At 41.9% G+C, this 27,130-nt stretch overlaps 1 protein-coding gene across 3 annotated transcripts in view; it reads right to left on the bottom strand.

Moving 5' to 3' along the window:
* UGGT2 (UDP-glucose glycoprotein glucosyltransferase 2) overlaps positions 1-25,481 on the bottom strand; it is a 231,789-nt gene extending 206,308 nt beyond the window's left edge. For all 3 annotated transcript variants that reach the window (XM_066380674.1, XM_066380675.1, XM_066380676.1), the window contains exons 1-2: positions 25,275-25,481; positions 4,261-4,343 (exon numbers count right to left, since the gene is read on the bottom strand). In XM_066380674.1, the coding sequence (XP_066236771.1) occupies positions 4,261-4,343; positions 25,275-25,426 (235 nt within the window). In that variant the 5' untranslated portion in view covers positions 25,427-25,481. The remainder of the gene's footprint in view (positions 1-4,260; positions 4,344-25,274) is intronic.
* Positions 25,482-27,130: the final 1,649 nt, after the last annotated feature.

The following is a 27,130-nucleotide window of genomic DNA, read 5'->3' as shown; positions in this document are numbered from 1 at the left end:
CACATATTCAACTTCTACTCATATCTTAAACAACTATAATTTTATTATACCAGTGAAATAACTCTCACCAATGTTACCAATAATTTTTCTGTTGTTAAAAGCTTAATACTCATCTTACTTGATCTGGCTACTGCCTCTAATAACCTACATCATTTACCACTAAATATTCTCCTGGCTTTCATGACATCACACTTTCTAGGTTTTCACCTACCTTCACAAATCCTCCTTATATTCTTTACTTTTTAATTTATGAATACATTGTTTTTTAAAATTTATATTAATTTTAATTTATTGTGTTAACCATGGATTCAAGTGTCCCACTCAATATAACACCATTATTCCCCACCCCCATGTCTACCATTATACCCCTTTATCCCCTTCCCCTAACTCCTTCTCTCCTGCCCTCTGGATTTACTGTCCTGTTATATGTATCTATGTGTTATATACATATAATTTCACTAATCTTTTCACCTTCTCTGATCCTATGCCCTCAGCCCCCTTCCCTTTGATGGTTGTCCCTCTGCTCCCTGTGACTCTATTCCATTCCTTAGTTCACTTTGTTCATCAGATTTCACATATAAGTGAGATCATGTGATATTTGTGTTTCTCTGTCTGGCTTATTTCACTTAGCATAATAATCTCCAGGTCCATCCATGCCATCACAAAAGGTAAGATTTACTTCTTTTTCAAAGTTGCATACTATTCTTTGTGTATATGTACCACCGCTTTTTAACCCACTCGTCCACTGATGAATACTTGGGCTGTTTCAGATCTTGGCTACTGTAACAATGCTGCAATAAACATGGGAGTGCATATCTTCTTTTGAATCAGTGATTTGGTATTCTTAGGATATGTTCCAAAAAGTGGAATAGCTGGGTCAAATGGCAGTTCCATTTTCAATTTTTTGAGGAAACACCATACAGTTTTCCACAGTGGCTGCACCAGTCTGCATTCCCATCAGCAGTGCAGGAGGGTTCCCTTTTCTCCACACCCTTGCCAGCATTTATTGTGTGTTGATTTCTTACTGAGAGCCATTCTGAAAGGTTTGAGGTGGTATCTCATTGTGGTTTTAATTTGCATTTCTCTGACGATTAGTGACATTGAACATTTTTTTCATATGCTTATTGGCCATCTGTATGTCATCTTTGGAGAAGTGTTTATTCAGTTCCTTTGCCTATTTTTTAATTGGATTATTTACCTTCATGGTGTTGAGTTTTAGAAGTTCTTTACAAATTTTGATTATTAACCCCTTATCACCTGTACTGGTAAATGTGTCCTCCAATTGTGTGGGTTGTCTTTTTATTTTGTTAATGGTGTATTGCTGTACAAAAGCTTTTTAGTTTGATATAGTCCCATTTGTTTATTTTGTCCTTTATTTCAATGCCCATGGACATATATCAGCAAAAATATTGCTATGAGAGATATTGGAGAGTTCACTGATTATATTTTCTTCCAATATATTTATGGTTTCACAACTTACATTTAAGTATTTTATCCATTTTGAGATTATTTTTATGAATGGTATAAATTGGTGGTCTAGTTTTATTTTTTTGCATGTACTTGTCCAATTTTCCAAACACCATTTATTAAAGAGACTATCCTTACTCCATTGTATGCTCTTACCTCCTTTGTCAAATATCAATTGACCATAGGGGTGTGGGTTAATTTCTTGGTTCTCTGTTCTGTTCCATTGATCTGTATGCCTGTTTTTATGCCAGTGCCAAGCTGTTTTGATTACAATGGCCTTGTAGTATAACTTGATATCAGGAAGTGTAATACCTCCCACTTTGTTCTTCATTTTCAAGATTACTGAGGTTGTTCGTGTTCTTTTTTTGGCTCTATATAAATTTTGGAATATTTCTTCTATATCTTTGAAGTATGCCATTGGTATTTTAATAGGAATTGCATTGAACCTATAGATTGCTTTGGGTAAAGACATTTTAATGATGTTTATTCTCCCTATCCTTGATAGTATATGCTTCCACTTGTATCTTCCTTGATTTCTTTTTTCAATGTCTTATAATTTTCTGCCAAGTCTTTTAACTCTTTGGTTAAATTTACTCCTAGGTACTTTATTTATTTTGTTGCAATAGTGAAGAGGATGGTTTCCTTAATTTCTTTTTCAGATAGTTTATTGTTGGTGTATAAAAATGTCACTGACTTCTGAATATTAATTTTATATCCTGCCACCTTGCCGAATTTATTTATCAGTTCTAGTAGTTTTTTGACTTAGACTTTAGGGTTTTCTATGTACAGTATTATGTCACCAGCAAATAATGATAGTTTTACTTCCTATTTTCCAATTTGGATGTCTTTTATTTCTTCTTCTTGACTGATTGCTATGGCTAGGACTTCCAGAAGTATGTTGAATAGGAGTGGTGAAAGAGGGCACCCCTGCCTTATTCCTGATCTTAAGGGGATTGCTCTTGATTTTTGCCCATTGAGTATGATGTTGGCTGTGGGTTTGCCATAGATAGCCATTATTATGTTTATGTATGTTCTCTGTATTCCCACTTTGCTCAGAGTTTTGATCATAAATGGGTGCTAGATTTTATCAAGTGCTTTTTCTGCATCTATTGATATAATCATGTGATTTTTAGCCTTCTTTTTACACAGGGGGCCAGTTCACTGTCCCTCAGACCGTTGGAGGGCCACCACATACAGTGCTCCTCTCACTGACCACCAATGAAAGAGGTGCCCCTTTCGGAAGTGCGGCAGGGGGCTGGATAAATGGCCTCAGGGGGCCGCATGTGGCCCGTGGACCATAGTTTGGGGACGCCTGGTTTATGTGATGATTCACGTTTATTGATTTGCAAATATTGTACCAGCTTGTTTCCCTGGAATAAATCCCACTTGATCACAATGTATAATTCTTTTTAATGTATTGCTGGATCCAGTTTACTAATATTTTTTTGAGAATCTTAGCATCAATGTTCATCAGGGATATTGGCCTGCAGTTTTCTTTGTAGTGTCTTTACCTGGTTTTGAAATGAGGATAATGCTTCAAAAAGGAGTTTGGAAGACTTTCCTCCTCTTGAATTTTTTGAAATAGCTTGAGAAGGATAGGTGTTAGCTCTTCTTTCAATGTTTTGTAAAATTTGCCTATGAATCCATGTGGTCCAGGATTTTGTTTGCTGGAAGCGTTTTGATAACTGTTTCAATTACATTTGTTGTAATTGGTCTGTTTAGATTTTCTGATTCTTCCAGATTGAGTTTTGGAAGATTGTATGTTTCTAGGAATTTATCCATTTCTCTTAGTGATTCTATGTTCATATAATTTATTCTATGGCTTGTAGAGACAGGAAAATAACCATTTTTTATAATAATAATAATTAACATTTTAGCCTCTACTGCTAAAATTTAAATTCTGTATCTTAAATCTACTGACCTTCCTTAAGAAACAAATACTTTCATTCTAAATATACATGAATGTATACACAGATATATACTCTCTTAATTATTTTTTGAGAGAGGATGGGAGAGAGAAAGACAGGAATACCAAGCTGCTCCTATTTGTGCCCTACCAGGGAATCAAACCTGGAACCTCTGTGCTCCAGGACAGTGCTCCAGCCAACTGAGCTATCCATCCAGGGCTTAACATTCATTGATTTTTAGAGAGACAGAAAGGGGAACGGAAAGAGAGGGGTGGGGGAAAGGAAGCATTTGTTGTTCCACTCAGTCATGCATTTTTTGGTTGCTTCCAGTGTGTGCCCTGACCAGGGATCAAACCTGCAACCTTGTTGTTTTGGGACGAAACTTTTGACTGACTGATCTAATTGGCCAGCGCCATATATATTTAAAAAGTAGGAATGACTAACTCCATTATCTAGATAGTAAAACAAAACCACATAGGTTCTCTGATTGTGACAGAAAGCCTTAAAAATCTCTTGAAGAGTTTAAGAGTATTTTGGCGGAAAAAAAAAGGAAAATCAATATTACTAAATGCAAAACTTATACTATTTCAAAGAAATCTAGGTAGTTAAAAATAAAACTATAATTAAACAACTTCTTTTTCTTCTTAATTATAATGCAATATGCAAACATTGCTAATTATATGAGTTTCCTTATAATGAAATATTAAATATTAAAGCCTTATATTTTTGGAAATGGATGCTTAAAACAGTTTTCATTAAAATATCATATCAAATTTAATATTTAGATTAATTCATTAAGCATTTACAGTTAACCTTTACTATTAAACATATCTAATGTATGTCCATAAACACAAATCATACCAGTTAAAATATGCACATCACATACCTGTTTGCTTATAAGTTGCTAATTCTTTTACAGTGTCCAAAAACTGCCAAAATTTTTCATTACTTTCTTCTGCCATAAATTCACTATTAAAAATAAAAGTAATCAATTAATAAATAAAAATAAAAAATGATTTAGATACTATAAACCATATTTAGAACCAAACTATAGCTTATGCTAAAAACAAAAAGTTCCAAATATATATTGTCAAGTTACTGATTTCTATTTACCATAATGCAGAAAGGGAACAAATTAATGATTCTTGCCTGAAGTATCACTCTCAACTACAAGTACACATCATGACCAGACTATAAAAAATTATGTTTGGCTTTTCCTTATTATTAGTACAACTAAAATATGGATAATTTATTTTGTTTCTCCATATGAAATGGCACTAAAAAGTATAATTTTAAGGTAATGAAAAAATGTTTTTAAGGTAAAAAGTAAAAAGAAAGAAAAAGACTACTTGTTTTTCACAAAAACTGGTTTTAGGAACATTTTTAAAGTCATATATAATAATTTTTAATTAGCTACTTATTTGTGTAGACAACCTTTGTATTTAAAAGAGAAAATACCTCAATGAAAAAATAATAGGAAGTTGGTGTATTGCATTAGGTATTTGGCAATAAAGCCCAAGAAACTTCCAGTTTTGTACAGGAGGTAAGAAAAAGTGTCCAAAGCCATGTAAAACCTTTTGGAAATAATGAAATAAATGACAGGTTATTCAGTCCTGTATAGAACAAAGCACAAGACACCTAAAACAAATAGTTTTAACTATGTAAACTAGAAAGGAAACAGCCAATACACAGGGAAAGCATCCTTTAAGAGATCAAAGACACATGCAGAGTAATTCTTGCGAGTCTGCGATGTTCACTAAGTGGAGAAGAGGAGAATAAAAAATGATTAATTTGCCAACATAAACATGATAAGCCCAGAAATTTAAAGCAGTAATTTCTTTTTTTTTTAAAGCAGTAATTTCAAAGTGACTTTTGTCATTAATAATGTTCAACTCACAATGGCATTAAAAAAAGATAAAAGTAGAGGAAACAACTGGAACACTAAATAAGATGTGACCTGAAAAGGGCAGGGGTGGTACAAAAACGTAATTAGAAGCAAAACTTAATACCTAACTGACTTGACCAAGCAACTACAGACATGCTCGTACACTGTGCAACCATAAGAAAAAGACTTTCATATGCCAAAATTTATATATCTAAATATGATCCTTCAAGGTGATCACCTTAAGAAACATTCACTTACACTTATTCCCTCATTAGATACCACTGCTCTAAACACTTTTGAAACTCTTCTGCAATTACTTTCAGGAACTATTTGTCAGCAACTCATCATTAATTTCAGAGAAGTGAGTGTCCTTGAGCAGTGGTAGTCAACCTGGTCCCTACCACCCACTAGTGGGTGTTCCAGCTTTCATGGTGGGTGGTAGTGGAGCAACCAATGTATAAATAAAAAGATAGATTTAACTATAGTAAGTTGTTTTATAAAGATTTATTCTGCCAAACAGCAAAAATCCGACATAAAGTACTTGGTAAATAATTATTATTATATGCTTTAACTTGCTGTAACTCTGCTTTATAAATTTTATAAAGTTACTTCCCTACTTTATAAATCACCATTACTGTGGAACCGGTTGGCGGTTAGAAAATTTTACTACTAACAGATACAAAAGTGGGCAGTAGGTATAAAAAGGTTGACTACCCCTGGTCCTTGAGAGTCACCTAAATCAACTCCTCACCTATCAAAAAATAAGAGTATCTTTGGTCAATGTTTTAAAAAGGAAAAGCCAAAAAAAGTAAACAAACAACACAAAAAAAACCAAGGCTGGAATTTCCAATTTGTTTATTTGTCATATAACATTTAGCTCCAAATAACATTGTTCCCACAAACAATTCTACCGCAGAGAATTTTATATGGACTAAAGAATATACAGTAATCATAAGTAGAATTCCAAAAGAAATTTTCACCAAGAGCAACACCATGGAATAAATGCAGTTTAGATATATGTTACAGTATATACATGGTAAAGAATGTAGTCTCATTATCCTATTATCCATAGCAAATAGTAATAAATTATAATTTTTTTTAGGAAGGAGACATACTTCATTCATCTTTGTTTTTGACATAGAACCCATCATGGATCATGCTCAAAACAAGCACACAAATATTTATGCTGAATTAAAAATATATATATGTAGTATGTAATATATATTAATAAAAGTATAATATATATATTTATATATAGCCAGTAAGAAAAAAATCCCGAGTGCTTTAAGTATAAAAAAAGAGCTTTCCCAACAGAAAGGTATTGCTTTTCTCAAGCTTCTATCTTCCAACTTCTTCAGTCTACCTAATGCTCTTCAAATCTTCCTCTCATGTATTCCCAACAACTTATTTGATTTTCCTAAAATTTTGATTTAAGAGAAACATGAAAAACAAGAACATGTGCAGAATAAGGAAGGCTAGAAAACAGAAAGTTTAACAGATAAAAAAATTAAAAACTACACTGTCACAAAGAAAGAGATTTGGTTCAGAACGATAAAGTCATGACTAGTATACAAAAGGTATAGTGGGAAAGATTTTCATTTATATAATAAAGGACCTGCTAACAATTTATATTTGTTACAACAGAACAAGCAGGCATGTGTGATAACACGGAGCATCCTGTCTGAATTATCTAAGCAGAGACCAGATGTCAAGATGATGCATATTGTAGAGGTAACTCTGGTGGTGGTTTGAAGTACACAAAACTTTAAATATGGTCCTTTCAATTGAAACAACTTTATTGAGCACCTACTTCTGTATACTAAGCATTGGGGATAACATGAGTATAAGAAATACTCTTGTTGCATCTAATGAACTAATATGGAGAGGGGTTCTCAGGTTACAAAAGTCTTGACATATGACGTTTCAAATTTATGATGCTCACTCCCATAAAAACTTTAAAAAAATTGAGACATGTTTCAGCTTATGCCAATAGCATTATACTTACAAACGACTTCAGCAAACAAGTTCCAGACTAGACTGGAACAATTCTTTAAGAAGCAAGAGACGTCTGCAACACATTCTGATCCCTGTGTATCAGTGGCTTCTCGAGATGAAACACCTGTAGTACGGGTAGAATCACCTCTACCATCTCCTGCATGTTCCTTAGGCAATCCTGATTCACTTGACCCAGTATCTGCAGCCCCTTCTGCAGGTTCTCTTGCCTCTCCAGCTTCCTCCTCCCAATAGGTCACTTTTTCCTACCTTACAATGCCCCTTCCAGTGTGCAAGCCAACCACAGGAATAAAGGTAAGGATTTATTTTAAACTGATTTTTTCTGTTACTACAGTACAGTGTCCAGTATAGTATATTTATGTCCTTTTCCTTTTTCTGTGGTTTAGTTGTTTTTATGTTCCAGATTATGATTTTACAACTGTGTTAGGATAGGTAAGTGACTTAGGCTAGGTTAGAGTATGTTTTGCCTTGCACCAAAATTTGGGTTGCATCATTGTCGTAGGAAAAGAACTGTATCATAACCCGAGAATCCCCTATACAGTCTTTAATTAATTTATTATATTTTAATTTATTGTGTTAGTTCAAGTGTCCCACTCAATATTAACACCTTCACCCCCACTAACATGCCCCCACTACATCCCCTTTGTCCCACTTCTCTTAACTCCCTCCCTCCTTTCCCTCTGAGATTTGCTGTCCTGTTGTTACCTGTATCTCTGTGTTATGTATATATAATTTCACAAATCCCTTACCTTCTCTGATCCCATCCCCTCATCCCCTCTCCTTTTGACAGCTGTCCCTCTGCTCCCTGTGACCCGGCTCTGCCTCTATTCCGTTTCTTAGTTCAAGTTGTTCATTACATTCCACATATAAGTAATATCATATATTTTTCTTTCTCTGCCTGGCTTATTTCACTTAGCATAATAATCTCCAAGACCATCCATGCCAACGCAAAAGGTAAGATTTATTTCTTTTTCAAGGTCGCATACTATTTCATTGTGTATATGTACCACCGCCTTTTAACCCACTCGTCCACTGATGAACACTTGGGCTGTTTCCAGATCTTGGCTACTATAAACAATGCTGCAATAAACATGGGAATGCATATCTTCTTTTGAATCAGTGATCTGGTATTCTTAGGATATGTTCCAAAAAGTGGGATAGCTGGATCAAATGGCTGTTCCATTTTCAATTTTTTGAGGAAATGCCATACTGTTTTCCACAGTGGCTGCACAAGTCTACATTCCTACCAACAGTGCAGGAGGGTTCCCTTTACTCTACACCCATGCCAGCACTTATTGTGTGTTGATTTCTTACTGAGAGCCAGTCTGTTAGGTGTGAGGCGGTATCTCATTGTGATTTTAATTTGCATTTCTCTGATGATTAGTGACGTTGAACATTTTTTCATATGCCTATTGGCCATCTGTATGTCCTTTTTGGTGAAGTGTCTATTCAATTTCTTTGCCCATTTTTTAAATTGGATTGTTTACCTTCATGGTGTTGAGTTTTAGAAGTTCTTTACAAATTTTGGTTATTAACTCCTTATCAGACATATTGGTGAATGTTCTCCCATTGTGTGGGTTGTCATTTTATTTTAATGGTGTCTTTTGCTGTGCAAAAGCTTTTTAGTTTGATGTAGTCCCATTTGTTTATTTTGTCCTTTATTTCACTTGCCCATGGACATATATCAGCAAAAATATTGCTACATGAAATATTGGAGAGTTCACCAATTATATTTTCTTCCAGTATGTTTATGGTTTTGCGACTTACATTTAAGTCTTTTATCCATTTTGAGTTTACATTTGTGAATGGTGTAAGTTGTTGGGCGAGTTTCATTTTTTGCATGTACTTGTCCAATTTTCCTAACACCACTTATTAAAGAGACTGTCCTTACTCCGTTGTATGTTCTTACCTCCTTTGTTCTGGGTTCTCTGTTCTGTTCTATTGATCTGTATGCCTGTTCTTATGCCAGTACCAAGATGTTTTGATTACAACTGCCTTGAAGCATAACTTGATATCAGGAGGTGAAATACTTCCCACTTTATTCTTCATTTTCAAGATTGCTTAAGCTATTTGCATTCTTCTTCAGTTTCATATAAATTCTTCGAATATTTGTTCCATACCTTTGAAGTATGTCATTAGTATTTTAGTAGGAATTGCATTGAATTTATAGATTACTCTGGGTAGTATAGACATTACAATGGTGCTTATTTTTCTTATCCATGAACACGGTACATGCTTCCACTTGTTTGTATCTTCCTTGAATTTTTTCAATGTCTTATATATAATTTTCTGAGTACAAGTCTATTACCTCCTGGGTTAAATTTATACCTAGGTACTTTACTTTTTGTTGTTGTTGCAATAGTGAAGGTAATTGTTTCCTTAATTTCTCTTTCAGACAGTTTATTGTTGGTGTATAAAAATGCTACTGATTTCTGAATATTAATTTTATATCCTGCCTCCTTGCTGAATTCATTTATTAGGTCTAATAGTTTTTTTGACTGAGACTTTAGGGTTTTCTATGTACAGTATCATTTCACCAGCAAATAATATTTTTATTTTTTTTCCATTTGGATGCCTTTTATTTATTCTTCTTGTCTGACTACTGTGGTTAGGACCTCCATAACTATGTTGAATAGGAGTGGTGAAAGGGGCACCCATGTCTTGTTCCTGATCTTAAGGGAATTGCTTTTAATTTTTGCCCATTGAGTATGATATTAGCTGTGGGTTTATCATAGATGGCCTTTATTATGTTGAAGTATGTTCCCTGTATTCCACATTATTGAGTGTTTTCATAATAAATAGGTGCTGGGTTTTATCAAATGCTTTTTCTCCATCTATTGATATGATCATGTGATTTTTTTTCCTCCATTTTATGTGAAAAATCACATTTATTGATTTGCAAATACTGTACCAGCCATGCTTCCCCAAAATAAATCCTACTTGATTATGATGTATAATCTTTTTAATTTATTGCAGGATCTGATTTGCTAATATTTTGTTGAGAATTCTAGCATCTATGCTCATCAGGGATATTGGTTCATGGTTTTCTTTGTAGTTTTGGAATGAGGAAAATGCTTGCCTCACAGAAGGAGCTTGAAAGTCTTTCTTCCCCTTGAATTCTTTGAAATAGCTTGAGAAGGATTGGTGTTAGGTCTTCTTTCAATGTTTGGTAAAATTCGCCTGTGAAGCCTTCCAGTCCAGGACTTTTGTTTGCTGGCAGTTTTTTGATAACTGAATTTTATTTGTTGTCATGGGTTTGGTTAGGTTTTCTGATTCTTCCTGATTGAGTTTTGGAAGATTGTATGTTTCTAGGAATTTATCCATTTTGCCTATTCTAATTTTTTGGCATATATATCTTCATAGTATTTTCTTTCAATCCTTTGTATTTCTACGGTATCAGTTGTTACTTGTCCACTTTCATTTCTAATTGTATTTAATTGAGTCCTGTTTTTTCTTGATAATTCTGGTTAAAGGTTCGTCAATCTTGTTTCCCTTTTCAAAGAACCAGTTCTTGGTTTCATTGATCTTTTTTTATTGTATGGGGTTTTTTTTTGTTTGTTTGTTTTACTATGTCATTTATTTATGCTCTGATCTTTATTATTTTCTTCCATCTACTTCCTTTGGGCTTTGTTGTTCTTTTTCTCATTCTTTTAGGTGAAGGGTTAAGTTCTTTATTTGAACTTTTTCTTGCTGCTTAAGGTATGACTCTAATGCTATTAACTTGCCTTTCAGGACTGCTTTTGCTGTGTCCCATAGATTTTTGGTTGTTGTATATTCATTTTCATTTGTTTCAAGGAAATTTTTAATTTCTTCCTTGATCTCATTGTTAACCCATTATTTAATAACATGATATTTAGTGTCCAAGTGTTTGAATGTTTTTCAGTTTTCCTATTGTGGTTGATTTCTAGTTTCATGCCATTTTGATCAGAGACAATGCTTGATATGATTTCAATCTTCTTAAATTTATTGAGATTTGTTTTGTGTCCTAACATGTGGTCTATCCTACTAAATGTACCATTAGCACTTGAAAAGAATGTATATTCTGCTGCTTCGGCGTAAAAGATTCTGAAGATATCAATTAAATCCAGCTGACGTAGTGTGTTATTTCAGGTCACTGTTTCTTTGCTAGTTTTTTGTCAGGAGGATCTACCCACTGATGTTAATGGGGGTATTAATATCCCTTACTATTATAATATAATATAATATTGCTATCAATCTCATCTTTTAAGTCCATCAAAATCTGCTTTATATATTTAGTTGCTCCTATATTAGGTGCATAAATATTTACAAAGGTTATATCCTCCTGATGGATTGCTCTTTTTTTTTTTTTTTTTTTTTTTTACAGAGACAGAGAGTGAGTCAGAGAGAGGGAGAGATAGGGACAGACAGACAGGAAAGGAGAGAGATTAGGAGCATCAATCATCAGTTTTTTGTTACGACACTTTAGTTATTCATTGATTGCTTTCTCATATGTGCCTTGACCACAAGCCTTCAGCAGACTGAGTAACCCCTTGCTCGAGCCAGCGACCTTGGGTCCAAGCTGGTGAGCTTTTTTTTTTTGCTCAAGCCAGATGAGCCCATGCTCAAGCTGGCGACCTCAGGGTCTTGAACCTGGGTCCTCTGCATCCCAGTCTGACACTTTATCCACTGCACCACTGCCTGGTCAGGCTGCTTTTACTCATTATGTAATGACCTTCTTTAACCTTTATTATAGCCTTTGTTTTAAAGGCTATTTTGTCATATATAAGTTTAGTTACCCCCATTTTTTTTTTTCATTTCAATTTGCATGAAATCGTATTTCCATCCCTTCACTTTCAATTTATGTGTATATTTTGTTCTGATGTGGTCTCTTGTAGACAGCATATGTATGGGTCCTATTTTCTTATCCATGCAGCTACCTTATGTTTTGGGTTTTTTTTGTATTTTTATGAAGCTGGAAACAGGGAGAGACAGTCAGACAGACTCCCGCATGCGCCCGACTGGGATCAACCCGGCACGCCCACCAGGGGCGATGCTCTGCCCACCAGGGGGCGATACTCTGCCCCTCCGGGGCTTCGCTCTGCCGCGACCAGAGCCACTCTAGCGCCTGGGGCAGAGGCCAAGGAGCCATCCCCAGCGCCTGGGCCATCTTTGCTCCAATGGAGCCTTGGCTGTGGGAGGGGAAGAGAGAGAGAGGAAGGAGGGGGGCGGTGGAGAAGCAGATGGGCGCTTCTCCTATGTGCCCTGGCCGGGAATTGAACCCGGGTCCCCCGCATGCCAGGCCGACGCTCTACTGCTGAGCCAACTGGCCAGGGCCTACCTTATGTTTTTGACTGGAGCATTTAATCTATTTATATTTAAGGTTATTATTAATATGTACTTATTTGTTGCCATTTTCTTCTTTAAATCTATAATCCTTTTTTTTCTCGATTTCTTTTTTCCTTTGTTTTTTTTTTTACAGCTGGTCCCTTAACATTTGTTGCAGTAGTGGTTTGGTTGTAATGAATACTTTGAGTCTTTTATTTTTATTTTTTTATTATTTCTTCTTCAATTTTATTTGTTTTTTTTTGTATTTTTCTGAAGCTGGAAACGGGGAGAGACAGACAGACTCCCGCATGCGCCCGACCGGGATCCACCCGGCACACCCACCAGGGGGCGACGCTCTGCCCACCAGGGGGCGATGCTCTGCCCCTCCAGGGCGTTGCTCTGCCGCGACCAGAGCCACTCTAGCGCCTGGGGCAGAGGCCAAGGAGCCATCCCCAGCGCCCGGGCCATCTTTGCTCCAATGGAGCCTCACTGCGGGAGGGGAAGAGAGAGACAGAGAGGAAGGAGGGGGGTGGGGGTGGAGAAGCAAATGGGCACTTCTCCTATGTGCCCTGGCCTGGAATCGAACCCGGCTCCCCCGCACGCCAGGCCAACGCTCTACCACTGAGCCAACCGGCCAGGGCTCTTCTTCAATTTTAAACAGTGCCTTGCTGCATGAAGTAGTCTTGGTTATAGTTTCTTGTTTTGCATTACTTTGAATATTGCTTGTCAATTCTTTCTAGCCGCAAGTGTTGCTGTTGAGAAGATGTCATCCTTAAGAGGGCTCCTCTGTAAGCAATTATCTTCTTTTCTCTTACAGCTTTTAGTATTCTTTCTTTGTCTCTTAACTTTGGCATTTTAATTATGAAGTGTCTTGGTGTAGGCCTCTTTGGGTTTCTCTCTAATGGAACTCTCTGTGTTTCTTGAACTTGTGTGACTTTTTTATCAATTTAGGGAAATTTTTAACAATGATTTCTTCAAACAAGTTCTCTATCCCTTGTTTGTTTTCTCCTTCAGGAACCCCTATGATGCAGATGTTGTTTCTCTTGATGTTGTCATAGAGCTCTCTTCGAGTTCCCTCAGTTTTTTTGAACCTATTTTCATTTTGCTGCTCTGTTTCTGTGCTTTCATTAATTTTGTCCTCTAAATCGCTGATTTGCTCCTCTGCTTCATCCAGCCTACTGTGCATTCCTTCTAGTCCAGTGTTCATTTCTGATATTGTAATGGCCATTTCTGACTGATTCTCTTTTATGATTTCAATGTTCTTTTTGATGCTTGCTATCTCTTTACATAGGTACTCATTATGACCATCCATTGTTGCTCAAAGATCCTTGAGCATACCAAAAATCATTATTTTAAACTCTGCACCTTGTACTTTAGTTACTTCCATTTCATTTAGTTCTATTTCTGGGAATTTATTTTGTTGATTCACTTGGGTTGTTTTTCTTTGTTGGCTCATTGTGTCTGAATTTTGTAGCATTAACTCTGAAATTTGTTACTATGTCTTTATAAGGAAGATGTGCTCAGTGATACTAATATCCAGGCCTCCAGATGTGCTTGCTCTAAGAATGCTTCTTGAAGGTACTATTTTCTGTCCTGTTGTGAGTATTGAATGCCATTGGTCCTTTAATAGGTGTGGTAGTCCCCTCAGGCTGGCTAGCTCTAAGGTTCAACCTTGATCATGTGTATTACACACTGCAATGTCTGTCCTGTTGGGCTTATTTATTCTCCAGTGTATGGTGCCTTCTGGACTCTTCTTTTGTGCATACTGCTTGTGTAGTTAGCTGAGTCTAGGGTTGGTTCTGTCTGCCATCTACTACTGGTTGTGTTCGTTCTCAGTCTTCTTGTGTTGGAGTTAGGCATTATTTTTAACCTGCCATGGGCTACCTTTCTGAACCTAGTGCTCTGTTTGCTGTTTGTATCTGCATTTCCTGTGCCTGGGTAGTGTGGGAAGGGGTCAACCTGTATATAAGAATCAGCTTCCTCCTGCTTAGAGATGACAGCAGCTCCATAAAAGTTCCAAGTTCCGTAAAATTTCCATCTAGTTTTCAGCACCTCCACCTCCTCTTGCAGTTGTCTGGTATTCCAACAGTCTTCTGTAGAAAGAGTGTAGTGTGAGCTCATACTGGCCTCATCCAACCAGTCCCTCTACAGGTTATAAGATTGGTGGGTTATGGCAGCTGGGTTGGGAATACAACATTAGTGGTACCCCCTAATTAAGGGGTTTCTTGATCAGGAGCTTAGTATAGGAAAGTGGCCCCTACTGCAAAGCCTAATCCCTTAGATACTGCTGGATACTCCAATTCTATTTCTATCCAGTTAGGTGAATAGCAGGTTCACTTTGCAGAATTTCTTACAGCTGGTAAGAACCTGGTCTCAGGGAGGAATACTGAGAGAGTCTCCTCCTTGGGCTGACTGTGCCCCCTCCACAGAAAGTAACTAAACCTCTCGACAAGACCTAACAACAGGCTCACAGGGATCCACACTTTAAATGTCCATGCTTTAAGTCTCTCTCCCTTCCCCCTGTGGAATCTAGCTCAGCAGGACAGGATACCCAGCACCTGGGCTGGCTGGATGTAAAGTTCCACCCTGTCCAATCCACATGAGCCACTATGCCGGTACTGACCACAGAAAGTGGAACTCGCCTCACCTGGGCCAGGTGTGAGGAACCCTTCCTAAGGATACCTCACTAGTGAGGGTTGTTAGGTCCTGTATCAATGCTCTTCGCATCTGGCCACTGATGTGCCAGCCCCGAGCTTCCCTGGAGGGAACCCAGTACAGACCAGTGGGAGACACTGCCCGTGACTGGCCCTCAGGAACTTTCTTGGAGCTACAGGCAATCCTGAGTTTGTGGCTGCCTTTTCTGGGCCCAAATACATATGTCTAATGCTACTGGCCAATGCCAGGCAGGTTCACATTAGATTCGGGCAGATGATAGAAAAACTGTAGAGCCAGAAAGGGTTGGACCATTCTGGTTAATAAAGTCTCACAACAGTGGACAAGCACACAGGCAAGGGAAACTGCCTCTCAGGCAAACAAACAGCAAAATGTCCCCTCAGAACGGTGGGCAGGCAATCTACACAGCCGCAATCCCCCTGAGCGCAAGCACCCATAGCCTTATATAGGCCATATGAACATGGCACAGCCACATGCTCACACACTAATCAGGCAAAGTTCTTGCAGCTGGTAAACCAGTGATCAAGCCTAACACAGCTTCCCCACAACATGGAAAAACCAAGCTGTACACCTAGGTTGCCTTTCACTCACAATGAGCTTGGAGGAAGTTCCACTTAAAAGACAAAGGTTCCCTGAGTCCTACCTTCTGCAACCTCTTTTTATGCTGGCTGCTTGATGGGCTCAGCCACTAAAAAAGACCTCATAGAGCTCAGAGATTAGGAAGGGTGCTGGGTTTGGCTCAGTTCCAGGTGTCAGTCAGTCCAGACTTTTTTCACAGACTTCGGTAGGGTGCAGTCCCATGAGTCCAGTGGGTGGGGTCTGAGACACAGAGATGTGGTCTTTCCACAGTCTGGACAGTTTCTTCTGCATCTTCTGTGAAGTGGAAGCACCAGTTATGGACTTGGCAGCATGTGGGGAAAGCTCCAGTGTCAACATCAGAGAACTGAGTCACTGAGGGACCCCGTTTCCTGGCTTCTCAGAATGGCCTGGTCTCCATGGGTGGGGCAGGAGAGACTCCTGAGGGTGGAGCAGTTGCTTTTCCCTAGGCTGATGCCACTCAGAGGGGACTGCTCCACCCAGGAAAGATGGCAACTGTGGTACTGGAGAATGACTCAGCACAGAAGTTCCGGTAGCATCATACCCCTCCAGTTTCTTTCCTTGGGCCACCAAACTTCACACTCTCTTCATGCAACTCTAGTCCTCTCAGCCCTCCCTCTGCTGTAGCCCCAGGTGAGCAGCTTTGCACCATATTTTCTGTGCTGGCCCTTTATAACGGAGCTTGCATCTCTGAGAGTTCTCATTTCTTTCTCAGACAGCAACTCCCCACAGTGAGAATTCCTCTGGACCCTCCCATACCACTTATTCCTGGGAGCACGGCAGCCCTTTCCGTCTCTGCCCTTCCTACCAGTCCTGGTGTGGCTTCTTCTGTGATCCTTGGTTATAGACTCCTCTTCCTTTAGTCCAAAGTTGGTTTTTCAAAATGATTGTTCTTAAATTAAGTTGTAATCCAATTTGGTCCTGGGAAGTAGCAGTTAGAACATCTACCTACTCCATCACCATCTTGGAATCCACCTTAGAGATTTTGTGGGTTTGGTTCCAGACCACTACAATAAAGTGATTAGGGGTCTTTTTGCTGGTGGAAGACCTTGCCTTCAGTTTGTAAAAAAATGCAACATCTGGGACAAGGTCAGCACTGTCGGCATGCCACCCTGCCTCCCACCACACCCCAGTGCAAGCCGGTGGGCCTGTCAGACATGGTGGGAACTCCAGCCTGCAGGTGTGCCAGATAGTCTTCACTTAATGTTGCTAGTAAGTTCTTGAAAACTGTGACTAAATAAAATGACATATAAGTAAACTAATTAAATTAGTATAAATAAGAGTTAAGCCCCAATGATATATTTTTGGTCTCAAAAAAATCACCAATCTTCTAAATAAAAACCCAAAACACTTCTTATTTTTAACACTGAAATAAATGTGGCCCTGGTTGGCTGACTTGTGGTAGAGTATCAGCCCAGCATGTGGATGTCCCAAGTCTGATTCCCAGCCAGGGCACATAGGAGAAGCAACCATCTGCTTCTCCACCCTTCCCTCTTCTCTCTCTCTCTCTCTCTCTCCCCTCCTCCTCCTGCAGCCATGGCTTGATTGGTTCCAGTGAGTTGGCCACAGGTGCTGAGGATGGCTCAGTAGAGTCTCCCAACTCAGGCACTAAAAATAGCTCAGTTGCTGAGCAACATCTCCAGATGAACAGAACATCACTCCCTTAGGAGGCTTGCTAGGTGGATTCTCATCAGGGCACATGTGGGAGTCTGTCTCTCTGTCTCTCCTTCTCTCACTTAGAAAGAAAAAAAGGAAGGAAAGGAAGGGAAGGAAAGGAAAGTAGGGGAGGGGAGGGGAGGGAAGAAGGAAAGAAGGAAGAAAAGGAAGGAAGGAAGGAAGGAAGGAAGGAAGGAAGGAAGGAAGGAAGGAAAGAAAGAAGAAGGAAGGAAGAAGAAGGAAGGAAGGAAGGAACACATGAGCTGGGATGGTCACTAAGGAAAGAGCCACAGATCTGAGAATTACAAGTCAGACGGTAGGCTGAGAACCAGTGATGGCATAAACTGAAGCTAGCACTGGAGAGGGAGGCTGACCAGGTTCAAGAGTTGCAGTGTGAGGTGCAGGCAGAACACCAATGGCACCTGGAACTGGAGTGGTCTCTGAAGAAGAAATTGTGATTTGTGAGTTGCAGTTTGCCCTGAAAGCTGAATGTTGGCAGTGACAGCTGTTTAAGAAACAACTGCAGGTTCAGGAGCTCAAGAGTCAGCTTCAGGCTGAGAGCTGGCAGCCACAGGAGCCAAAGTGGGTGTGGAAGATGGAGCAGCATTCCTGCTGGCAAAGTGGCTCTGAGTAGGTGGGAGCAGGTGTTTCCGACTCCTCCTCAGGCTGCAACTGCCATCCCCAGTCTCAGAGCCCAGCCAGTGGTCGCCAAGAGGGTAAAATCCCAGCCGCAAAGAGTCCCTCAGGGGCAAGCACAGCCTCCTCCAAAGATAGTGGAGCACTCTGTGGTCCAGCCCTACACCTGATAGAGTTGGGGGTGCAATTCAGGAAGAAAGCCATGGAGCTGCTGGCAGCCTGGCTACTGAGGTTGTGGGACATAGGGGGTGGATGCATCATGCTCTCCAGAACAGAGATGGAGAAATTGGCCACTATTACCACACACTCCTCCTTGAGGCAGCATCTTCAGAACTGCCATGACAACCCAGGAAACTATACCCTATTAGAATGGGTGATGGCTGCCATTTGTACAGCCTGGCAGAATGCTGGGTACTTGCCGGGGTCAGTGAGTTGATGGCAGTGCTATAGTGAATTAGTAAAGGTCCTTCAGGAACTTAGGTATGTAGAATGCTGCTTTCCACCTGGGGTCCCATGGTCCAGAAGAGGAAGTATTTACAGCTGGGATGTGGAATCCTATCCTCTGCAGTGCCCCATTAGCCCTTTTTGGGTCACTAGTGGCTATCCTGGACCCCTATGTAGGACAATCTATCAATGCAGTTACACAGATGGCAGATTTGAGGGGGCTGGAAGTAGCACAGAATCACAAAGCTGTGAGGGCTGCTGCCCATGCTGCCCCTCCGACTAGCAAGAGGAATGGGCCTGTGCAAGTTACCTGAACACATGTGGGTAGATTTAATTGCAGCTGTGGCAGATAGGGAGAAATTGGATGGCAAGCCTAACAAGGTTCTTTTGGAGCTTTGGCAGCAGCTTAAACAGGACAGAGATTCCAGCTGCTGAGACGAATGGCCCAGCAACTACCAATAAAATGGTTGGTGCATGGGCAGCATGGTTATGAAATTATATGATGGAGACCGCTGAAGGAGAGGAGGATCCCCAAGACCTGCTGTTCCATTTTAAATAGGGAGAAGACTGAGGGATCCGTCTAACAGAGATAGGCGGGGACCAGAGGCCACGTGTGGAACTGGCTATTCACTGGTCCCCTTCTAATGTACAATGGATATTGGCCTTGGTGGATACAGGTGCAGAATGTTCCCTCCTCTATGGGAACCCAGAGCAGTTTGCTGGGACCCCAGTGGCTATTGATGATTATGGTGGCCAAACTGTTCGAGTGAAGCCAACAACTATTCTATTGGGAATCGGAAGACTGCCTCCTAATCCATGTAAGGTATATGTATCCCCTATTTCTGAATATATTTGGGGGGTAATTATCTTACAAGGACTGTGATTGGAAACTAGCTGGGGAGTTCTGCCTGTGAGCCAGGTTGTGAAGACACTGTTGCAGGGACACGCAGCACATTCCTCCTTGCAATCATCTGTTTCCCAGCATGTGACTAGCACAAAGCCTGTCAGGTGGCTATGAAGAAATCACTGGGACAGTCCTCGAACTAGAAAAAGTGGGGGTCATCCGGTCGGCACACAGCCCTTATAATTCCTCAGTGTGGTCTATGCACAAACCAGATGGAACTTGGTGAATAACAGTGGGGTAATAAAGTTGTTCCCCCTTTGCACACTGCTGTACCCTCAATAGCTAACCTGATGGATCAGCTAAACCATGAGTTGGGGACATACTACTTTGTGGTAGATTTGGCTAACATCTTCTTTTCTATTGATATAGCCATAGAGTCAAGACCAATTTGCCTTCACGTGGGAAGGGCAGCAATGGACCTTTACAGTATTACCATAGGGCTATTTGCAAAGTCCCACCTTGTGTCATGGGCTGGTGGTTGCTAACCTGGTTAAATGGAAACAACTAGAGGCATTTCGTATGTATCATTATATCAATGACATTATGCTAACTACTGACTCTCTTCCAGAATTGAAGCAAGTAGTCCCTACCTTGCTATCCCATATGAAAGCATGTGGCTGGGAGGTCAACGAGGATAAATTACAAGAACCTGGGTTATCTGTTAAGTTCTTGGGAGTTGTTTGGTTGGGTTATCCCTGACACAGTTATAGACAAGATCCAAGCATACCCTTTGCCCACTACCAGAGGCGGATTAAAGTTGGTTGAGGACCCGGATGCAGAAGAAAATATTGGGCCCCTTAACAAAAAAGAGAGACGGAAAATAAAAATACATGCTATCCATATTTTTAAATAAATAAAAAAAATATTATGTACTAGTAACGTTAAAATTGAACATATGAAACCAAACTTGGTGTCATTAGAAAAATGTGTCAAGTTGGGGTTTTGCAGGGCCCTTCAGAAGTCGGGGCCCAAGGCGCGTGCCCGGTGTGCCTGCCATTAAATCCGCCTCTGCTCACTATGGTAAAAGTTATAGGAATTCCTAGGTCTGTTGGGGTACTAGTGAGCATTCATACCCCATTTAGCTCAATTACTGCATCCCTTTTATCACCTTATTCAGAAGGAAGTTCACTGGGATTGGACTGAGCAGGCACAAGGTGCATTTGCAGCAGCTAAGAGAGCTGTCAAGGTGGCACAGGCTTTGCATGCATTTGATCCTGCCAGGTCCCGTGAACTTGATGTCCATGTAACCCCTGAGGGGTTCGGATAGGGCTTGTGGCAACAGACAGAGCACCTATGGTAACCTATTGGGTTTTGGTTTCAACTGTGGGAAGGCACTGAAGTCCATTACAAATTAGGGGAGGAACAGTTGGCAGCTGTGTATACTGCCCTCCTAGCTACTGAGAGTATTATGACAACTCCAGTTATGGTCAAGACCACATATCCTATTTCAGGATGGGTGAGAGATTGGGCAACCAAACCTTGTAGTGGTACAGCCCAAACCTCCACCTTGGCCAAGTGGGGTGCATACTAGCACCAGCCCATTGAGAGCAGAACTGCAGGAAGTCTTGGGTCCAGTCACCTATGTGACCTTAGAGTCAGGTGCAGCTGGGGCTCAGGAGGCAGAACCTGAAGTCAGTCCCTACCAGAAGGGGTTGACACCCATCCCCAAAGATGCCTGGTATACTGATGGTTCAGCAGGGGCCAACCAGCCAAGTGGATGGCCATAGCCTTCCAACCATCCACTGAGACTATCTGGATGGACACAGGTACAGGCCAAAGCAGCCAATGGAGGGAATTAAGAGCTGTGTGGCTAGTTGCCTGTAACTTCTGGTGATTTGCACCAACAGCTGGGCTGTCTATAATGGATTGACTCTTTGGATTGCTACTTGGCACATTAACCAGTGGATGGTAATGCACTGCATCGTCTGCTATGGGGTCAGGCCATGTGGCAAGACTTATGTGAAATAGGACACTAGAAACAGCTGATAGTATACTATGTCACAGGGCATGCCCCTCTAGCCCATCCTGGGAATGATGAGGCAGACACTTTGGCGAGGGTGTGATAGTTGGAGACTGTGCCCACAGGTGACATGGCACAGTGGCTCCTCTGGCATCTGCTCCATGTAGGACAAAAACTATGTGGGCTTATCATTAAGGCGTGGAACTTGCCTATGTCCTATGCAGAGGCACTTGAAGCTTGTGATCAATGTGCAGTGTGTTCCAAGGAGCACCCGCGGAGACAACTGGTGTCACCTGGACAAATTCAGAGAAGTTGTGTTCCACTGACACGGTGGCAGACAGACGTCATTGGACACTTACCAAGGTCGACGGGTACCAGTATGCAGTCACATGTGTAGATACTGCCACCGGTCTGCTTGCTGCTTACCCTGCCTGTATCCCAGACCAAAGGGCAGTCATACAGGCTCTGGACCACCTGAGTGCTGTGTCCGGGCAGCCGCTGGTCCTTGAAAGTGACAATGGTAGCCATTTCATGGGTTCTATGGTGAGGCAATGGGTTCAAGACCTAGGGGTGGACTGGAAGTACCATGTCCCCTACGACCCACAGGCCGCTGGTATCATTGAGTGGTATAACGGACTCTTAAAGCAGGGACTGCAACAGGAGGGGGGGAACTGGCTCCCTTATTGGATGGACATGCCACTTGTGGACAGTACTCTGCATTTTGAAGGAGAGACCTCAGTGGGGGGCCCCATCTCCAGTGAAGGCCCTCCTGCACTAGGCAGCTGCTCCCATCCAATTGTAGATACACATCAAGGACACTTTGCTCAAGCTGGGCTTTGGATGGCAGGGCAACATGCTTTTGCCTGCTCCAACAGCCCCCCTTAAAGGCCAATGGCTTCAATGGGCATGGCCCGGGACTGTACAGGTGCCCCACCTATGATGGGTGGCCTTTTTGGCACCGTGGGGTCGGGGGCTAGAGGTAGATTTCTAGTTAACTGCCTGGCAACCAGCACCTGGCCGCCTAAGGTAAAAGTGTATTATCTCTTGAGTGTTCAGGGAGACATCTTTATGAAGGGCATCTTTGTAATTTCTTTATAGCCCATAGAGATCTCCCATTTTGCTGCACGTAGAACCAGCAGATCCTGGTGTGCAGGACAATAAAATTTGGTATATCTTCCCAGAGTGGCCTCTGGTACCTGTTACATGCTGTCTGCAGACAGAACTCTGGCCTGTATTCCACCAGCAGGGAAAGATTTGCCTCTCTTGGTGATGCTGACCACTCTATCATTTCACCCATAGCTGCGTTTTGTAATTCTGTTGCTGTAGACTGCACTGCTTTTGTTTTTGTAATGTACCTCACTCCTCGCACAGGGACCATAGCGGAGGAAGAAACTCATCATGTAAATTATGAGGTGAGCAACCCTAAAGGGGTGGAATGTGGGGCACCTGTGATAGGCTTGCTCGTGGGTTTACCAGCTGCAAGCACTTTGCTTGATTACTGCATGAGCACGTGGCAGAGGCAAGTGTGCACAGCCTATATAAGGCTATGGTGCTTCCCCTGGGCGGCGATTCTCCCAGATCGCTCTCCCACCACCATGAAGTGTGGTTTATCTTGCTCTCTTGCCCTTCCTGCAAATAGCAGATTTTCCTTTATTAGCTCTTTCCCTTTTGTTGTTTATTTGCTTGTCTGTCTTTGCTTGCCTCCAATACATGGGTATGGCCTGACACTTTCTGACTCTGCAGTTTCTCTACCATCTGCCCAAATCCAACGTGAACCTGCCTAGCTTCGACCACCGGCATTACAGATCTGATAGACATTTTTCTAAAGAAGACATACAGATGGCCAACAGGAACACAAAAAAGTGCTCAACTTCAGTAATCAGGAAAATGCAAATCAAAATCACACTGAGATACCAACTCACATCTGTTACACAATGACTATCATAAAAAAGGCAAGAGATAAATACTGGCAAGAATGTGGAGAAATATAACCCTTGTATAAGATTGGTGGAAATGTAAATTGGTACAGGCATTATGGAAGAGTATGGAGGTTCCTCAGAAAATGAAAACTAGAACTACCATGAGATCCAGCATGTCCACTTCTGGGTATCCAAAGGAAATAAAACCACAAAAGATACACACACCTCTATGTTCATCGAAACATTACTTACAATAGCTAATTGCCCACAGAGGGATGACTGGATAAAGACGTTGTGGCATATAAGTACAATGGAAAATTATTCAGCAATATAAAAAAGGAAATCCTATTATTTGGGACAGCATGGACTTTTTGGCGTTATTTTAACTGAAATCAGACAGAGAGGAACAAATACTGTATGACCTCACTTATGTGTGAAATTCTTCCCATCCAAAATAGAGAATAGATTGGGAGGGGCAGGTGAATGAAATAGGTAAAGTTGGTCAAAAGGTACAAACTTGCAGTTATAAAATAATTCAAGGGATGTAATATACAGCAGAGTGACTACAGTTAATACTGCATATCATATTGGAAAATCACAAATATGATAGATCTTAAAAGTTCTCATCACAAGAAAAAAATTGTTTTTGTAGTTAACGTGGTGAAATGCTAACTAGACTTATCCTGGTGATCTCAATAAATACAAATAGCAAATCATTATATTGTACACCTGAAACTAATATAATGTTATATGTCAATTATACCTCAGTTAAAAAGAACTGTTTCAGTATTTTATATATACAATGTAATGTGGGGTGATGGAGACTCTTTTCAGGATGGTAAGCTGTTTCTTTGGTGAAATGACTAAAGCAATTAGAGTTAAAACTTGGGCCCTGGCTGGTTGGCTCAGTGGTAGAGTGTGGGCCAGGCATGAGGATTTCTGCATTCCATTCCCAGTCAGGGCACACAGAAGAAGCACCCATCTGTTTCTGCACCCCTCCCCCTCTCACTTCTCTCTCTCTTTCCTCCTCTACTCCTGCAGCCATGGCTCAACTAGAGCGAGCTGGCCTCAAAAGCTGAGTATGGCTCCATGGCCTCTGCCTCAGGCGCTAAAAAATGGCTCCATTTGCAAGGGAGCAACCCCCCAGATGGGTAGAGCATCGCCCCCTAGTGGGCTTGCCTGGTGGATCCCAGTTGGGCTCATGCGAGAGTCTGTCTCTGCCTCCACTCTTCTCACGAAATAAAAACAAAACAAAAAAACTTCATGCTGGGCCCTGGCCAGTTGGCTCAACGGTATAGCTTGGCCCCGCCTGTGGAAGTCTAGGATCTGATTCCTGGTCAGGGCACACAGAAGACGGACCATCTGCTTCTCCCTTTTCCCCACCAGTGGCTCCAGTGTCAGCCTCAAGCGCAGTGGATAGCTCAGCATTCCAGCATCCTCCCCAGATGAAGTTGCCGATGGAGAGCAAAATTTAATAGCTACAACTTTTGATTTACTAATGAACTATCCAGTTGAGGAAATTCATAACATGTTCGCAGGAAGCCTACCTAGTTGCTTTTGAGTACGGTTTCCTGAAAAGAACTGCCCACGTCAACTGAAGTGTTAGCGGTAAATGCCATACTCCACCACCCATTCTTCCTTTTTTTTCTCTTTTTTCCGTAAATGCTAATGAAAATCCAAATGAATTAAGCAAAGGTCCCTAAGTTTTAAAAGCCGCGGGCGAGGCAAAGTGCTAACTGCTGGGGGGGGGGGGGGGGGAGTGCAAGCGAGTCCTGTGCGCGGGACAGCAGGGGAGGCGGCGATGCTCGCGGGGCCAGCAAGCGGGCACCTGGGCGGCGGGCCTAGGACAGCTCCCGGGGCCTCAGGTCCCAGCTCGCCCGGCCCTCTCTCCGCGCTGCGCTCCGCAGACGGCCCAGCCCGCACCCACCTGGCTTCCAGCAGCAGCGGGGTCTCGGGCCACTTCGCGGCCAAGTGAGCCGTCACCGCCTTGGACGCGGAGGCCGTCCCGGAGCCGAGCAGCGAAAGCCAGAGCATCGTGGCGCCCAGGAGCAGCCACACCGCGTCGGCGGCCTTGGCCATGACACGGAGGGCGAAGAGCGAGCTGCTCGAACCCGGAGCCGAAAGCCCGCGGCCGTCAAGTAGCCGGATCCGCCCCTCGCGCCGGCGCCCACTTCCGGTGGGGGGAGCTCGAGTCCGCGGCTCTGGCCCCGGCCTGGCTGGCGCCCGGCGCATGCGCGTTCAGCGCGGCGCCCTCCGGGGATCCCTAGCCGGCGGGCTCCCGCGGGGCAGCGGACACGTAGGTGCCTGCGGTGCCCGAATGCGGAGCCGCGGGGCTGCTGCGCAGGCGGGTCGGCGACCGGCTCTCCGACAGAGGGGAGGCTGTGGGACACAGGGCCGGAGGCGGGATCCCCAAGACCGATCTAGGATTGTGGCCGACTGAGGCTGGCTGGAGGTGCCAAAGCCTGGGAGCGGAGTGAATATTACCGCCTTTACATGTGGAAAGTCCGGTCCTATCGAAGTTCAAGCACCTCCCTCACGGGTTTCTCAAATCTTACCGCATATTAGGGTCACCTGGTAGAACTGTTAGAAAGCCGGATGCCCTGACCACACCACGCACTAGGACAGGGGAATCGCGGATTGAGTCTTGGGCATCAACAGTGTGTAACGCTCTCCGCCCCCTCTTCCGGGGATTGCAGTGTTGTAACCAAGTTGGAAAACCAGTGACATCGCTTGGAGTGCTTGTTGAAACACAGGGTGCTGGGCCTTATCCCAGTGTTTCTGATTCAGTAGGTCTTGCGTGGGGTTCTAGAATCCGCATTTCACATCTAATAACTTCCTTGGTGACACTAATACTGCTGACGAGGGTCCATGCTTCTAGCCTTTGTACTGGAAAATGGTCCGCAATGGAGCATCAGCGCCACCTGCAACCTCATTAGAAGCGCAGAATCTCAGGTCCCTCTTTAGACCTATGGAATCCCCAGATTAGCAGGAACCGCAGGTGATAGTTACGCATATTAAACTTTGAGAAGAGCAATAAGAGCTAGTTTAGAAGATTCCAGGTGAAATGCATAGAAAACTGATTGTTGTTTTTGTTATCAGTTAAAATCACATACTGTGATTGAGAGTCTCATTTCAGCCAAAGACTGACTGACCTCAAAGCTCACGCATTTTACTACATCAGGTTCAAAGACAAAAATCTTGCAATAGTGTTAACTAGTTTACCAGTCAGTACTTATGATTCATCAAGCAAAGTATTTTGTTTTTTGGGTTTTTTTTTTAACTGGGTAGAAGTGAAGCTGCAAAATTCTGGCTTCTAGTCAGGAATGATTCTTTTCCTACTAAGAAGAAAGCAAATTTATTATAAATATTAAAATACATGGTAAAGAGAAGCAGCAGCTGGGGAAAATTGTTTAGGGCAGGGGTTGGGAAACTTTTGGCTGAGAGAGCCATGAACGCCACATATTTTACAATGTAATTCCGTGAGAGCCGTACAACGACCTGTGTACATTACGCATTATCCTGTAAAAATTTGGTGTTGTCCCAGAGGACAGTTGTGATTGACTCCAGCTACTCGCAACCATGAACATGAGCGGTAGGAAATGAATGGATTGTAATACATGAGAATGTTTTATATTTTTAATGTTTTTATTATTATTATTATTAAAGATTTGTCTGTGAGCCAGATGCAGCCATCAAAAGAGCCACATCTGGCTCGCGAGCCTTAGGTTCCTGACCCCTGGTTTAGGGGTTGTGCTGATCTTTTTTTCCTCCCATTACCTCCTT

This window comes from Saccopteryx leptura, chromosome 4 (genome assembly GCF_036850995.1).
Source record: "Saccopteryx leptura isolate mSacLep1 chromosome 4, mSacLep1_pri_phased_curated, whole genome shotgun sequence".
In the NCBI taxonomy this organism is placed as follows: Eukaryota; Metazoa; Chordata; class Mammalia; order Chiroptera; family Emballonuridae; genus Saccopteryx; species Saccopteryx leptura.
The sequence above is the reverse complement of the archived record's forward strand: the minus strand, read 5'-3'. Positions and strand labels throughout refer to the sequence as shown.